At 40.7% G+C, this 16,455-nt stretch overlaps 1 protein-coding gene and 1 long non-coding RNA gene across 2 annotated transcripts in view; one reads left to right on the top strand and one right to left on the bottom strand.

The window, feature by feature from the left end:
- Window positions 1-16,455, top strand: part of LOC106998502 (uncharacterized) — a 151,330-nt gene that overhangs the window by 105,873 nt on the left and 29,002 nt on the right. The gene's annotated exons all lie outside the window — the stretch shown is intronic.
- Window positions 1-16,455, bottom strand: part of LOC144341036 (uncharacterized) — a 39,059-nt gene that overhangs the window by 2,069 nt on the left and 20,535 nt on the right. Inside the window, exons 3-5 of the mRNA XM_078002752.1 lie at window positions 15,876-16,018; window positions 15,104-15,130; window positions 2,052-2,747 (exon numbers count right to left, since the gene is read on the bottom strand). Coding sequence (XP_077858878.1) covers window positions 2,052-2,747; window positions 15,104-15,130; window positions 15,876-16,018 — 866 coding nt within the window. The remainder of the gene's footprint in view (window positions 1-2,051; window positions 2,748-15,103; window positions 15,131-15,875; window positions 16,019-16,455) is intronic.

Raw genomic sequence — 16,455 nt, 5'->3', positions numbered from 1 at the left:
AACACCTTTACTTTCATCCACGTATAAGTGGAAGGGCTTGGAGACATCAGGGAGCCCCAGCGCGGGGGCTGATAACAAGGCAGTTTTGATTTGCTGAAAGGCCAGCTCAGCCTCTTCCATCCAATTGAAGGGCTGCCGTTCCTTTGTTGCCTGGTATAGGGGCTTGGCTAACTCAGCAAATCCGGGTATCCATAACCTACAGAACCCTGCCGACCCCAGGAATTCTCTCACTTGCCGTGTTGACTGGGGTCTAGGGATGCATAGGACTGTTTCCTTTCGGGCTTTGGTTAGCCAGCGTTGCCCCCCTTTTAATAGGTACCCCAGATAAGTTACCTCCGACTTGCAGAGCTGAGCCTTTGTTGCTGAGGCTCGGTAGCCTAGCTCCCCCAGAGTCTTCAGGAGGTCCTCAGTCCCTTGAACACAAGTTTCCGGGGACCTGGCCGCTATTAAGAGATCATCAACATATTGCAAAAGAGTTATTTCAGGGTGTTGCCGCCGGTACTCACCCAGATCTTCATGAAGGGCTTCATCGAACAGGGTTGGCGAGTTCTTGAACCCTTGTGGCAGTCTGGTCCATGTTAGCTGACCATTGATGCCCCTCTCAGGATCCGTCCATTGAAATGCAAAGAGTTCTTGACTTTTGGGAGCCAGAGGAAGGCTGAAGAAAGCGTCTTTTAGATCAAGAACGGTATACCACTGTTTTTTGGGATGTAAGGCACTCAGAAGTGTGTATGGATTGGGCACAGTGGGATGTATGTCCATGACCCTTTTATTAACTTCTCTTAAATCCTGTACTGGCCTGTAGTCCGTACTGTTGGGTTTACAAACAGGTTACAGTGGAGTATTCCAGGATGAGTGGCAAGCCCGTAGGACTCCCTGGTCTAGGAGTCGGCGGATATGGGGCGTAATTCCTTCTCTTGCCTCCAGGGGCATAGGATATTGCCGAACCCGAACCGGGTCCGTCCCTGGCTTAACTTCCACAAATATGGCAGGTCGATGTTTAGCTAGACCCAAGCCCCCAGTTTCTGCCCACGCTTCAGGGAAATGCTGGAGCCAAGAGTCAATTCCCTGATCGGGGGGCTTTTGCTCTTGATGGAGTCGGTACTCATCTTCTAAGGTGACAGTCAGGATAGATATTGGCCTGTTTTGGGAATCAGTTATCTTGGGCCCTTCTGGCCCAAAGTGGATTTGGGCCCCCATCTTTGTCAGCAAGTCCCTCCCTAGTAGAGGGCAGGGGCTCTCTGGGATGACTAGGAAGGAATGGGAGACTTTTCCCGTTCCTAAGTCTACAGTCCTCTGGGTTGTCCAGGGGTATTTTTTGATGCCTGTGGCCCCGTGCACCCAGGATGTTTTCTTAGACATTTTTCCAATTGGTTTGGTTAGGACTGAGCGTTCTGCCCCAGTATCGACCAAGAAGCGAACTGGGGACCCCTCCACTTGCAAAGTTACCCTGGGTTCAGGGAGGGGGTCCGAACCCCATCCTCCCTAGTCAGAGTCCTGGGTAACGAGTACGGAGGTAGGGTTAGCTGGTCTCCGTTTCTTTGGGCAGTCCTTAATCCAGTGGCCACGTTCCTTGGAATAAGCACACTGATCTTTTTCTAATCCTTGCCTAGGGCCTTGCTTTTTCTGCTTTCTGATTTGGCCATTTCCTGCCTGGGGGAAAGCTGCTACTAAGACTTTGGTCATTTCTTAGGTTGCCTTGAACTGTTTTTCTTCTGGAGTATCCCTATTATTATAAACTCGCTGGGCCATCTGAAGGAGGTCCTGAATCTGCTTTCCCTCTAAACCTTCTAATTTCTGGAGTTTTCTTTTAATATCTGGTGTTGCCTGGTTTACAAAGGACATTACTACCGCTGCCTGATTTTCCGGTGCTTCCGGGTCCATAGGGGTAAACTGTCTGAAGGCTTCCATTAATCTCTTTAAATACACAGCGGGGCTTTCTGTCTTACCTTGTAACACAGAATATACTTTAGCCAAATTGGTGGGCTTGCGAGCTGCAGCCCAGAGACCCGCCATTAGAGTCTGGCGATAAATGAGCAGTCGTCCCCTACCTTCTGCCGTGTTGTAGTCCCATCTGGGCCGGGTCAAAGGGAAAGCCGCATTAATGAGGTCAGGATTTGCAGTTGGCTGGCCGTCATCTCCTGGAACCAGTTTTCTGGCCTCAACTTGGATTCTTTCCCGCTCCTCCGTTGTGAACAGGATTCGGAGGAGCTGTTGACAGTCATCCCAGGTCGGCTGGTGAGTAAACATGACACTGTCTAACAACGAGGTTAGATCTTTGGGATTATCTGAGAACCGAGCATTTTGGGACTTCCAATTGTATAAATCACTGGTGGAAAAAGGCCAATACATGAGACGGGAGAGCCCGGTATCATCGAGCGATCCTATTTCTCTGAGAGGCAGGGCTACAGTGGAGTCAGGGAGTCGGGAAGCTTGGTCCCACTGTACGCGGCCTCGTGTTTGGCCGGCCGGCACCCCCAGGTTACTTTCGCTCTCCGCTGCTTCCGCTTCTCGGTTTCCCTCTACGGAAGCACCACCCTGGGGGACTGGGTCCTGCGGGATAAGGTGCGGATATGGTGGGGGAAATGTGGGTTCTAACGTTAGGGGGTCCTGGCTGTCCGGCAGCACAGGGGCCGAGGGAGCAGAGGGAGTCTTTTGTCTTGTAGGTCGCGTTACTAGGACTTTGCAGGGCTCAGGGATGAATGGAGTTATCCAGGGTGGTGGGTTTTCCACAAGATCCTGCCACACTAGAATATAAGGAATTTGATCAGGATGTCCTGACTGCCCTGGCAGGAAAATCTTAGTTTTTACCTTAGTAATAATAGAGAGACAGAAAGTTCCTTCGGAGGGCCACCCTACGCCGAAAGAGGGCCACTCCGAACGGCAGAAAGTAACTAGCTTTCCCTTCTTTAGTTCTACGCTTAAGTTACGCCCCCGAGCCTTCACATCCTTAAAATTGGTAACAAGGAGTGAGAGCGGCGTGCTCTGGTTGTTGCCCATCTTTGGACTGCTCCTACAAAGAGAAGGGGGGACGAAAATGAGTGTGAAGCAGAGGGGAGTATCCGACAGGTCCGGTCCTGGAAGGGGAAGAAAAGGTTTTATGTTTCGTTTTGGGCTTACACTTAACACTTAACAATAACGGACAGACAGTAATAACGATGAGCATTCGCGAGTGTGTGTCGGACTTCTGACCTGAGTCAGATGGGGCAACCAAGGATGGAGGCCCCCAGATGGGCACTGGGGAACGTCTCCCACCAGTCCCGAGTGGCTGTCTTCTAGCGCGTCCGCCAAGACCGTGCCACTTACAGAACAGACCAATACAGATTACAGATTACGGATTTCGCGAAATTTCAGGGAGACAGACAGAGACAAAGACAGAGACAGTGACAAAGCCGGCTTACCTACAGATTAAGATCCGTTGACTTGGGGGTCTGGTGGGCTTGGGGGAAATCCCGGACGAGCCCCCATTTGTTATGCCCAGACCGTTTATTCCCCGAAGAAGACCACCAGAGTCCAGAGTCAAAGCTAAGCAGCAAGGATCTTTATTACAGGTTCGAACCTGGAACTCTCCCTCGCTCGTGAAACGAGACGGGCAGGAGAGCTCCCCCACTCAGCTCCGAACAATGTTATATAGTCTAAGAAAAGTGGGCATAGAGTTATTATACAAATCAGATATATGATTGGCTAGTGTTTGAACAAGGCGATTTGGCTAACTATGATTGGTTCCTGCCATTTCTGATATTTTGGTTCAAACTTTGAGGCGGGAGAGCAGGTTTATGGCAGCAAGAGTTTATCTTACTTAAACACGTCTTGTGACCTTGCCTCAGAACTTACAAAATCTCTGGTATGTGCAAAACAAAATCTCTGGTACGTGCAGAAAACCAGGTACTCACAGAACTTATGAAATCTCTGGTATGTGCAAAGATTAGAGAGCAGAACAAGGGTGTAGCGGGTGGGGGGCGGGTACACATCTATCTTTGTGTCCTTTCAGAAACACAGGGGTGAATAAGAGAGACCTACGAACGACAGTCAGTAGCTATAAAACCAAAGTTTTCTATGCCCAATGCAGGTCACATTCAGTCAGGATGTCTGACAAAGTACATTCAGCTTCTCAGTTAGAAGAGTACAGATTAGGAGTTCTGCTGGTTAAATAAATCCCAGGCACAGAGAAGACCTTCAATAAGAAGTCAATATCAATCAATACAATATCAATATCAAGGAGAAATGTCAATAACTAAGAGAAAACCTTGTTTTTTGAAGTTCCAGCATGAACTAGGAAATTATTTTACTCATTTAAACTTAAAACGTTTTTAATTATTTGAACTCCTCTGTTTCAGACAAGCTTTCCTCATTTGTTAGAAAAACTGACCACGCTGACTGACAGTTACTCAATACAACCTGGAGAGGGGCATTAAGAACTATGCTAGACTCTGTGCAGAGGCTGGGAAGGTGGTGGCAATAGTTCTCTAACAGGCATTTTTAATAGATGATAAAAATAACATTTTTGATACTTAAATCATTTGCTTCCAAGGGCATTTAATCAGGCCCATTGCCAAATGCTAATTAATGATACAAGTAGAGGATTTTATTTAAATTTGTTATACTAATATGTTGAAATATAAATAGAAACTGCCAATTGGGAGGAACTTTTAGAAGGTTGGAACGTGTGAGGTGAAGGAACAAACACCGAACTTTAAAACAATAGAAGTGCTGTGTTACAGAAGGTAATTGAAATAGAAACCTTGTAAAGAAGATAAGTTATTTGTAAAAATCTTTTCATGAGATTTAAAAACATTCAAACTACTGAAAACTGTATAAAAGAATGAGAATTATTTTAGGCTAACATTTATTAAATGGGATGAATTCAACTCAGGTGTGAGAGAAGTTAGCACTCGATGTGTGGTATAAAGCATCTCTCTTTCATTGAGCATATTTGCTTATCCAATGTTTATGTTTTCTCTTGGTGTTAGCCCTGAGTTTATTTCCCAACTCCAGCTGCTGGTGATGTCATACTTTAGGTTTTGATTTGCAAAGGAAGTTCATTGCAGGGATATGATACCACCTATGGCTAATGGCTAACAAGATGAATAACATGCTCAGTGGAGCAATGATATACTGCTAAATCCAGATATGTCTGGGGTATTATGAAACATGTTTTCCACTGGGAAGCCCAATGATTTGACTCTTTGCCACTCATGCTTCTGACTGTCCCAGTGACTTTATTGTGGATTAAAACTATTGGGTTAGCTAAAGGCATAAGACACACGTAAAGCTAGGAGGGGAGTGGGAGGCCCCACACTCTTCTATTCTCACTGGATGTGAGCAAAAACGGGAAGGCCTATTTTGTTTTTCCATGTTAGTAAAAAGACTGGATCTATAGACCTCTAAACTATGGTCCAGCAACTCACCACTGAATTTAATGAACTGCATAATTCTGGCCAAAGAAACAAGCACTTGGGTCAAGGAGCTGTTTATAAGGATAAGTTTGATGGGATCTGCTTCATAAGGTCTAGAGCTACTGTGTAGGGACCTGCAGGTTGTTGACACATTAAGCAACAGTGTAAGATATCATCGGCTCTATTCTGATTGCTTTGAGATTTCTCAACTTGGTGCCTTTGTTTGTGCTAATTTTCCCTCCCTAGAGTAAACACCCTCCAGTTCATTTCTTCCTTTATATTCGTCCATTATATGCCAATACAAATTCCACTTTCACTGGAAAAACCTTGGAGAACTCCATCTAGAATTAATATCTTACTCTGCTGAAAAAGACATTGAATAAATTTAAAATCCACTGGATTAATGGCATTTATTGCCTCAAGTCATGTGACACTTGTCATACAATATCTTGTTTCATAATTGCTTGGATACTTATCTCTTCAAATTAGATTTCACATTCAGAGAAGGCAGGGGTGATATCTTTGAATTTCCTAAGTCTTTGCCCAGTCTCTGGCTTAGGAAAGTTGCACAGTAAATATTTGTTGATGAACAAATAAATGAACATAGCGGGTTGAACTCAAATGATCAATGTCATCAACAAGCTCACTCTGTCAAAACAAGCTGTCCTGTTCCTCTATTCTTCCCTGTGGCTCTAATGCCTGAAAGGGACCTCACTGCATCTCATTAAGTGAAACATTAAACATGGTATAAACATCTGGGTATGCCCAAGATAGACACATTCAAGACTGTATTACCAGATGACTACAAAATGCCTGACAAGGCTTTTCAGTGTTTCTTTTTGCTTACAGAAGATCTCAGTCAACATTTGGATTCTTGTAAGTACTGGGTGATGTAACTCCCTTGGCATCACAAGGGGATCATATTTTTAGTTGCTCTTCTCAAGACCTGACATCTTCTACCTGAAACCCTAGGAATGAAATAGACTTTACACACTTCTTCCCTTTACAGAGGAAGACAGAAAGAGACTTATAGAGTTTAGAGGACTTACTCAAGGTTACTAAGCTTGTTACTGGCAGAGCAACCCATGTTTCCATACTCTTGGTGCCATCTGTCTGAATACAATATAATTCACAGATGGCTGCCCTATTTGACCATAAGATACAGACCAAACCCTTAATTTCTTGACTCTTTTGTATGATCTCTCTATATCATCTTGAGCTACTTTGATCTTCATTATCAAGCCTTGAAAGCCTCTGCCAACTAGGCTATTTCACAGATGAGGAGAATATATCATATATAAGTTAAAATAGTTCGCTTGAGGTCAGAGACAATTAAGCCCATGTAGAAATGATAGTTACCACCATTCAAGTTTTTGTTGTGACATGTCATTCTGGCAAAGAAAAGGCATTTTTTTGTTGTTGTTGTTCTTGCTTGGTTGGTTTCGCCTGGGACCAATAACAGGCATTTATAATGAAAATTGTTACTGTGAATACTCGCCCATCGGTGGATACAAACAAGGCATGGTGAAATCAAGAACCCAGTCCTTGCCCCTGTCCCTGATCTGCTCCTGCAGGGTATTGAGCTTTCCTGCAAAGACCTCTGCAGGTGTGGGGGTTCTCAGTGATGCCTGGCATGTGCTGACAACCCAATTTTCAGCTTTAAAAATTAAGTAGCGTTAAACTATGTTCCTTACTTTCTGTGGTGACCTCCTTTTCCCCCAGCCCCCAAAGACATTTGACTGTCTTTCCATTGCCATTTCTAATGGTGGCAGCATGAGGCCACTGGTATTTATTTGAAATTCCATCTTTTGATTCTTCCAATGATACGCACCTTTAGATTTCTCATTGACAATGGGTTCCACACAGAAACAGAGAGTGGCTCAGTCCTCATTTCTTTGCCTCACTTTCTTACTTGGGCCCTAAAACCACTACTTGGGTATACAGTCTCAAAAAGTCTCTTTAGAAAACAGATCCTGCAGATGCTGGCCCTAATTCCTCCCTGTTTTGGGATACAATATGAATTCAAATGGCAGGGAAGAGATGGGTATCATTATATCCTCTTGTCTTAGTCATGTGGGGCTTGGTGTGGTTTGACTGTGTCCCCACCCAAAATCTCATCTTGAATTGTAATCCCCATAATCCCCACATGTCAAGGGAGAGACCAGGTGGAGGTAATTGAATCTTGGGGGCAGTTTCCCCCATGCTGTTCTCATGATAGGAAGTGAGTTGTCATGAGATTGGATGGTTTTCTAAGTGTTTGGTAGTCCCTCCTGTGTTCATTCTCCTTCCTGCTCCTTCCACCAGGATTGTAAGTTTCCTGAGGCCTCCGCAGCCATACCGAACTGTGAGTCGATTAAACCTCTTTCCTTTATAAATTACCCAGTCTCAGGCAGTTCTTTATAGCAGTGTGAAAATGGACTAATCCAGGACTGCTATGACAAATTGTCACAGTTTGGGTGCCTTAAACAACAAACATTTTTTTCTCACAGTTCTGAAGGCTGGAAGTCCAAGATTGGTGTGGCAGCATGGCAGAGTTCTGGTGAGGGCCCTCTTCCAGGCTGTAGACAGCCAACTCATTATATGCTCACGTAAGAGTGTGCATTCTTCTCTGGCATCTTATAAGGGCATGAGTCCCATTTGTGAGGGCTCCTCTCATGATATAATTACTTCCCAAAGGCCCCACCTCCAAAAGCCATTACATAGAGGGTCAGGATTTCAACATAAGAATTTTGAGAGGACACAAACATTCAGTACATAAACCTATTTTCTTCATTTTTCCCTCCTCTTTCCCAAATCTCTCTCATACTTTCCTAAAGCAAAAAAATGAACATTCCTTATTCTCCTTCAGCAAAAATCCGAAAAAGTCTTGCATATCAACTGATGTGAAGAGTTGGTGGAAGAAGTCACAGGCTCTGTTCCTTGGACAGTGGGCAAAACACAAACAGGAAGCCCCTCACTCCTATTGTTTTCACACCCCTACTCTAAGTCACATATTTTGACATATATTATTACATTTAATTCTCACAACTTTTTTATGTTGTGTTTTTTTTAAATTTTATTTTTTAAGTTGGCAAATAATAATTGTACATATTCGTGGGATATGTAATTATGTTTCAATACATACAATATACAGTGATCAGATTAGGGTGATTAGCATACCCATTATCTCAAACATTTATAATTTATTTCTGTTGGGAATATTCAATATCCTCCTTTGAGCTACTTGAAACTATGTAATATATTTTCGTTAACTCAAGTCACCAGTCAGTGACGTAGAACACTGGAAATTATTCCTCCCATCTAGCTGTAATTTTGTATCCTTTAACAAATCTCTCCCTATGGCCTCCTCCCTTTTACCCTCCCCAGGTTTTAGTTTCCTCTATACTACTTTTTACTTCTATGAGATCAACTTTTTGAAACTTCCACATGAGTGAGAACATGTGGTGTCTAACTTTCTGTGCGTGACTTATTTCACTTAACACGATGGCCTCTAGTTCCATCCATGTTGCTGCAAAAGACAGGATTTCATTCCTTTTTTGGCTAAATAGTATTTCATGGTGTTTATATACCACATTTTTAAAATCCATTCATCTGTTGTAGGACACTATATCTTGACTATTGTAAACAATGCTAAAATAAACATGAGGGTGCAGATGTCTCTCTGAAATACTGATTTTCTTTCCTTTGGATAAATGCCCAGTAGTAAGATTGCTGGATCATATGGTAGTTCTATTTGTAGTTTTTTGAGGGACCTCCATACCATTCCCTATAGTGGCTGTACTAATTTGCATTCCTATCAACAGTGTATAAGAGTGTCCTTTTCTCCATATCCTCACCTGTATTTGTTATTTTTTTGTATTTTTGATCATAGTCATCCTGATTAGAGTGAAATGACATCTTATTGTGGTTTTGATTTGTAGTTCTCTGATGATTAGTGATGTTGAACATTTTTTTCATATATTCGTTGGCCATTTGTGTGTCTTCTTTTTAAAAATGTCCATTCAGATCATTTTCCTATTTTTAAATCAGATTGTTTTACTTTTTGCTGTTGAGATGTTTCAGTTCCTTGTATATTCTAGATATTAATTCCTTGTCAGATGAGTAGTTTGCAAATATTATCTTCAATTCTGTAGGTTGTCTTTTCATTGTGTTGATTGTTTTCTTTGCTGTGCAGAGGCTTTAGTTTGATATAATACCATTTGTTTATTTTTGCTTTTGTTGACTACGCTGTTGAGGTCTTAGTCATGAAATCTTTTCTCAGATCAATGTTCTGAAGCATTTCCCCTTTTACTTCTTCTGGTAGTTTTATCATTTCAGGTCTTACATTTAGGTCTTCGATCCATTTTGAGTTGAGTTTTGTGTAGGGTGAGAGACAGGGGTCTAGTTTCATTCATCTGCATATGGAGTTTTCTTAGCACCATTTATTGAAGGGAGACAGTTCTTTCCCAAATGAATGTTCTTGGCACCTTTGTCAAAAATCAATTGGCTATAGATATTTGGATTGATTTCTGGGTTCTCTAGTCTCCATCGGTTTATATGTCTGTTTTTATGCCAGTACCATGCTGTTTTGGTTACTAAAGCTTTGTTATACATTTTGAGATCTGGTGGTATGATACCTCCAGCTTTGTTCTTTTTGCTCAGGATTGCTTTGGTATTTGAGGTCTTTCATGGTTCCATACAAATTTTAGAATTTTAAAAAATATTTCTGTGGTAATTTGGTAATTTGATAGGGGTTGCATTGAATCTGTAGATTGCTTTGGGTAGTATTATCATTTTAACAATGTTAATTCTTTCAACCTATAATCATGGGATGTTTTTCCATTTGGTTGTATTGAAATTGATCCTCTTCAATTTCTTCTATCAGTGTTTTATAATTTTGCTTGTAGAAATCTTTCACCTCTTTGGTTAAATTTATTCCTTGGTAATTTTTTCTGTATCTATTGTAAACATAATTGCCTTCTTGATTTCTTTTTGGCTATTTTATAGCCATGTGTAAAAATGTTACTGGTTTTTTAATATTAATTTTGTATCCTGCAGCTTTACTGAATTCATTGATCAGTTCTAAGCATTTTTTATAGAGTTTTTCTATGTACAACATCATGTCATCTGTAAACAGGGATAATTTGACTTCCTTCTTTCCAATTTGCATGCTCTTTATTTCTTCCTTTTCCTAATTGCTCTAGCTAGGACTTCCAGTATTATGTTGAATAAGAATGTCACGTGAAAGTGGAAATTCTTGTCTTGTTCCAGTTCTTAGAGGAAAAGCTCTCAGCTCTCAACTACCATTCAGTAAGATGTTAGTTGTGGACATCTCACAATATTTTGAAGGGTAATACTATTCCAAATGTAAAGATGAGAGAAATAAAGCTCAGAGCGATTAAGAAACTTGCTCAAGGTTAAGGAACTTCGTCAAATCAGACAGTTATAAGTGAAAAATCTTGGATTCCAGCCCAGGTCTGGCTGACTTTCCAGCTGATGTTCTTTTACTGGGTATACCTGGTTTGGTGGTACCTAATGGCTCATCAAACTGCTATTTCAATTATATCAATTATATTTGTCAGCTGGGCTATGCCTACCTGTTCAAATCAATGCTACAGATAGGGAAGCAATATAATGCTATGAGAAATATAGAAAGTCAGCACAAATTAAATTATTTTCCCCTCTAGGTCAATGCATAAAAGTCACCTGGGGTTCTTGTTAAAACAAATCCCTGGGCCCTGTCCCAGTGATTGTCATCACCCCAGGTGATTTAAACTTCAGTGACCATGGAAACTCTGGTATGAATGATGTCTGTCTGGCTGGGGAGCCAAGCAGGGTTTATTAATGTAAATGGAATGGGATCTTTACGCCATACTTGACCTGCAGGACCATTTCTGCTCAAGCTATCTCATCTTGGGCAAAGGTTATACAGATTGTTAACATCTGTGCTAAAGAGCATGCATGCATTTCCTGAGGTCCTTGAACCATCTGCTTAAGAATAAGGTATTTCTTAAAAAACGGAAGATACCCCGATACCTTCACAGATCTACTAATCTGTAGTCTTTGAGCCCAGGAAGCTGCATTTTTGACACACTCCTAGCTGAGTATTATGCACAATCAACACTAGATCCAAACACAAACACACAAACAGAAACAGGAATGAATTCAGAAATAGCTCTTTCCATCCCGCTTCCAAAATTAGTCTGTGTTTGGTAAAAAAATGAAAAATATGACCAAAAGGCATCTCTAGGCATTGTTTCAATTGTATGTGTCAGCGGGGCTGTGCCTACCTGTTCAAATCAATACAATAGAGAGGACAACAATGATAATGATACAAGAAATATACAAAATTAGAGCATATTAGATTAATTCTTTTCTCCCCCTAGGTTAGTGAAGTTTATATTTCCTAGCTGCTTTTCCCCATAGACTTTCAAAAGAGATAGTGGGGACCAAGGTCCTGTGAGATTGCAAGTGATTGAAACCACAAGAACATTGGAGCATAAGGGCTAGAATTAATTAGCATCCTTAAAACAGCAGCACTAGGCCCTCGAATTTCTGGAACATATGAATGGTAACTGTTGATTTCTCAACCCAAAGCAGAACATCTGTTCTTTTGCCGAGAGTTAGCAAAGATTGAAATGCAGAGTCAGGTGGGGGTAGAGTTGTAAGGAAATGCAGTTCGTACCATAGCTGTCCATTTGGTTTATTATTAGATAGCACTGAGTGTAATTGCTTTCTCAAGAATTTTTAGATGTCTGACACATACACTGTACATCGTGTGGGATTTTATTGGACCTTAATCCTCTGTAAAGTTATTCCAATCAGAAGTGCATAGAGAAGTAGCTATAAAATGTAATAAACAATCTGTATTCAGAATCTATTTTAAATTAAACACAATTCATTAATTCTCATTAAATCACAATCTTTGTCATCTTCTTTGCCTGAATCTTTGGGAGATATAAATCAGTGAAGGAAGGAAAGGATGAAGATGAAGCAAGGGGAAGGAATGAATATGGGTTGAGTTGTTTCTTAAAAAGTAAATGACTGTATCTTAGATAACCATAAGATAATGGCAAAGAGAAGTTAAAAAAAAAACCAGAATTATTAAAACTAGCAAGAATAGACCCTCATCTAATCTATAATTATCATAAAGTATCATGATTTTTATCATTTATTCATTTTCAGTTTAACTCAAGGAGTCAGAGAGACATTGGATTCCATCCCAGCATTGCTACTTACTTGTTCTGTGATCTTTGGGAAGTCATTTAAATTTTCTATGTAAAGAGAGTTTATGTAAAATAGAGATAATAATTCCATCCTTGTGAGGGTCTTGTAAGGATGAAAGTAAAAGAGTGCATGCCTACCAAAATGCCTGCCAAAGAAGGTATTCAGAGATGCTAGTTACTTCTCTTCTTCCTCCTCTTATTTCTACTAAGTGCTATGCAGCTGACATTTTCATGTTCTGACTTGATAGAATTGGATTATTCAGTTGCTGCTTCACTAAATTAATTGGAAAGTGAATGGCTGACTACATTAATTTTCTGTCTGTTGCTCTACAAACAAAAATGGTTTCCTGTTAAAAGTGGAAGTGGGTGGAGAGTGGTTCAGTTGAGAGTGAAGAGACAGGTGATGCTTGAAAAGAAGATTGGTTTTTATTTCTACAGAATTGGTTAGTTACGTCTTTTCTTCCACTGGGATAGAAACAAATCAAAATATTGTGGCACTCACTTTTGTTTCATTTTCCGCCATACTTCTGGACATCTGAAGCATTGTTGAAAGCCTGCGTACGAGGAGAGGGTTTGGGAATAGAAGGTGACCTGGGGGAGCAGGTGCTGAGACACATGGAGGCTTCTGCTCCCTTTGTCTTGGGAATGACTCAGTTTTCCTTTCAAGGGCTGATATTTTGGTAGGCTTTAAAAACATTAATAATGCTGCTCCATTAGCATTTTCAAATTCTATAAACTATAGAGTTTATTATAAGGTACAAAAGGGCTTATTGAGTGGGAAATGAAAGGAGCGAGATCAACAGCCAGATTTAGATCATTAGCGTCATTAGGAACTTGGCTCTTTCCAATTTATACTTTAATGGTTTGATTTCTAGAGTTACATTTACTTGGCTTGATGGTGAGTGATTAACTCTGTGTGGGTATAGCTAGGCATCTCTGACTTCTCTAATGGGCTCCCAAATTATGCCTTTTATTAATTAAATTAATTCAGCTGGATGATTTGATTTCCGTAGCCTCCTTAGTGGTGAGTACCATCTCTGTAAGATTTCAGCTTTTACCTGGCAATTGTCAGCTGCATTGCCCTTCGCTACTTTTGTCCTTATGGCTAGGGATCAGAATTCCTATGTATCAGGAAGAGAGAAGATGAACTCTAAAAGTAAGTTAGATAAAACTTTATGTTTTCAGCTTCCACAGAAGATTCTCAAAACACTTTTCAAGCATTCCTCACGCCTTATTTAATCTAAGCAAAAGTAATCTAGGTAAGAGAGGGCAATTTTTTCATAAGACAAACAATACTCTAAGTTAGCTGTAGATTTTTAACAGTCACTTTTGGCCTTATTTTCCATGTATAAGGGTGAAATGTCCTTCTATAAGAACACTGTAAGCAATGGCACTTTGGGACTAAGTATTAGAAATGAAATTGACGCTAGGATTAGAAATTGACACTCTTGTTTCTTACTGAAAATAGACTGTTTACCTCCATAAGGATATGGAAATGATCAAATCTGGGGTTTCCTACAGTGGTTTTTATTTAGTGATTTTTCAGAAAGCCAAGATTTTGGTTAAGCCTATGCTGATTATTCGTGCTGTAACAAATACAGCACTAATATCGGACTTCGAAGAAATAGAAAAATAACCTAAATTTTAAAAAGAAGCATACAGTGCCTGTACCGGCCCACATGACCTAGCAGTAAAAACAAATTCATTCTCTTGGCTTCTTTTCTTTTGCACCTTGCATGAGGTATATCATCCTTTTTTGGTAAATTTCTTTTTTTTTGGAGTTAGTGCCAGAAGGAAGACACACAGGTGTCACAAGTGTATTTTTTTCTGGAGCCTTAAAAGGAAATTTCAGGCAGATTTTGTTAGCAAATGGTATTCATTGCTGAACTGCAAATTAGATTGCAAATGCTTTGGGCATTCTTAGTAAATTATATCGCTAAAACCTGAAGCTATACTAAACCCTTTGAATTTAATTTGCCTGCTGGCAGCCATCAATGGTTAAAAGATTTTAGAAATCCTGAACGCTAATGCTTGAATGTGCTGGTAGGGGATGTTGTAGAAAAGACAGGTGGTTCAGAGAGCGAAATAAAACACTGGCCTTTTACAGACTATTCAAAAACTAATACAATAAAAATGAATATACTGCTTAATATCGCAAGTAGTGCTAATGTAATCAAGGCACACACACCCTTACGAGGTGCAAGTTCATTTCCTACCTTTTGAGTTATTATTCGTACAATTTACCTCTCTACTCTGCAGTCTTCATTCTGGGAAGACGTGTGTTTCCCTGTATTGCCGGCCTGTGTCCTTTTGCATGCTAATGCAATATTCTGTTCTAACCCGACGGTAACAGATTAGCAGGTATCTCTTGACTCCCTTTCTCATCTAATGCAATTCCAGCTGAGAGGGGAACCCAACATTTGTCTTAAACAGTCCGAAACATTTTTCATATGAAATTCAATTAAGCTATTTCCTAGTCTAAGTATCTATTCAGTTTCTTACCTTTCAGCAGGAATGAAGTTTTTCTTCCTGTGAAAAAACAGTACTTAAAAGCAAGCAATTGAAAGAATGGGAAGGAGAGGGAGAGGTGTGGGCCGGAGGGGGTGAACCATGCTGTTTGGCACAGTCAGCTAATTGTTTCAGCCTTTGTTTTGCTCTTCCCTCTGAAGATGAGCTGTATTTTAATTACCGCATGAAAGATTTGTCTTGATTAGATGGCTAGGAGGTGTCAGTGCTTCTGAAAGAGAAGAAAATGCATAGAGAAGGGGAAAGAGGCAGGAAACATGGATTTATTTCAGAAATTTTTTAGCTTTCTGCTGTCCTCCTTCTCCCCTTGCTACCTACTTCTGCTCAGACTCCATTTCAGGTACCAAAAAGCTTTGGGATGTTTGATGACACAGTGTTTTGAAATAGAATCCTCTTTGCTTGGGATGAGGAATATATGGATGAAAACTTTGCTGAAGTGTGCCTGGAAAGAAAGTAGGCAAAAACCTCTGTTTTAATGCCATGAAGAAAAACTAGTAGGCAGTGCTGCCAGGGCTTTCTGCTTTACTTCCTGAAATTGAAAAAATGGTATCATTTGCCAGCCAAGTCTAGACACTGGGTAGGCAATGTGGATAGAAAGATAAATAAGGTTAAAACTCTCTACACTTGCATTGCTCACAGTCAGGGAGGGAGACAAACAAGTGGGTATCTTGCTGCATAGTAAATTCCCTCACAGAACATGCAAAGGTGCTCCTGGAGCATGGAGGATGAGATGCCCAAGGTCACCCACCAGCTGGGACGTGGGTTGGTAAGGCTTCCTGGAAGAGGTCATCCTTGTGCATCTTGAGGGATGAGTGATAGGGAAAAGGGTCTGCATATGGAAGTAGGATGAGGACTGAAAGGTCTTCACAAGGTTTAGCAATTAGGTGGCCCCTTGTAACATTAATGAGGGCAGTTGAAGGGAGTGATAGGGGTGGAAGCCAGGTTGTCAAGACTGTAAGATCGAAATGGCAGCAAAGAAAATCCTTTGGATTTTTCTTTTGAGAAGATTACTTGTGGAGGAAAGGAGAAAGATAAATTCTTCCGGTGTTTCAGTCTAGGCTTGCATGTGAAGCAAAGCAAAATGTTGGTATCTAGATATCTCAGGCTTCAAAGTTTTGCTATTAAAGAAAAACCAGATTCTATTTGGTTTGCATTTTTCAAATGGTGAACACAAACAAAATCAGGAGACCATTGCTTGATTCCCAGTTTCTCTTTGCCTCTATAATGCAGCCTTTAAAGGGAAATATTTCTCATAGAGAGTCTGAAATTACCTTCTCTTTACTCTGGACATTTTTTGAATTTTTAAAAATAGCAGATAAAGAACCTAG

Source organism: Macaca mulatta, chromosome 5 (assembly GCF_049350105.2).
Source record: "Macaca mulatta isolate MMU2019108-1 chromosome 5, T2T-MMU8v2.0, whole genome shotgun sequence".
NCBI classification, from domain to species: domain Eukaryota; kingdom Metazoa; phylum Chordata; class Mammalia; order Primates; family Cercopithecidae; genus Macaca; species Macaca mulatta.
Note: the sequence above shows the minus strand (reverse complement) of the source record. Positions and strands in the feature narration are given on the sequence as shown.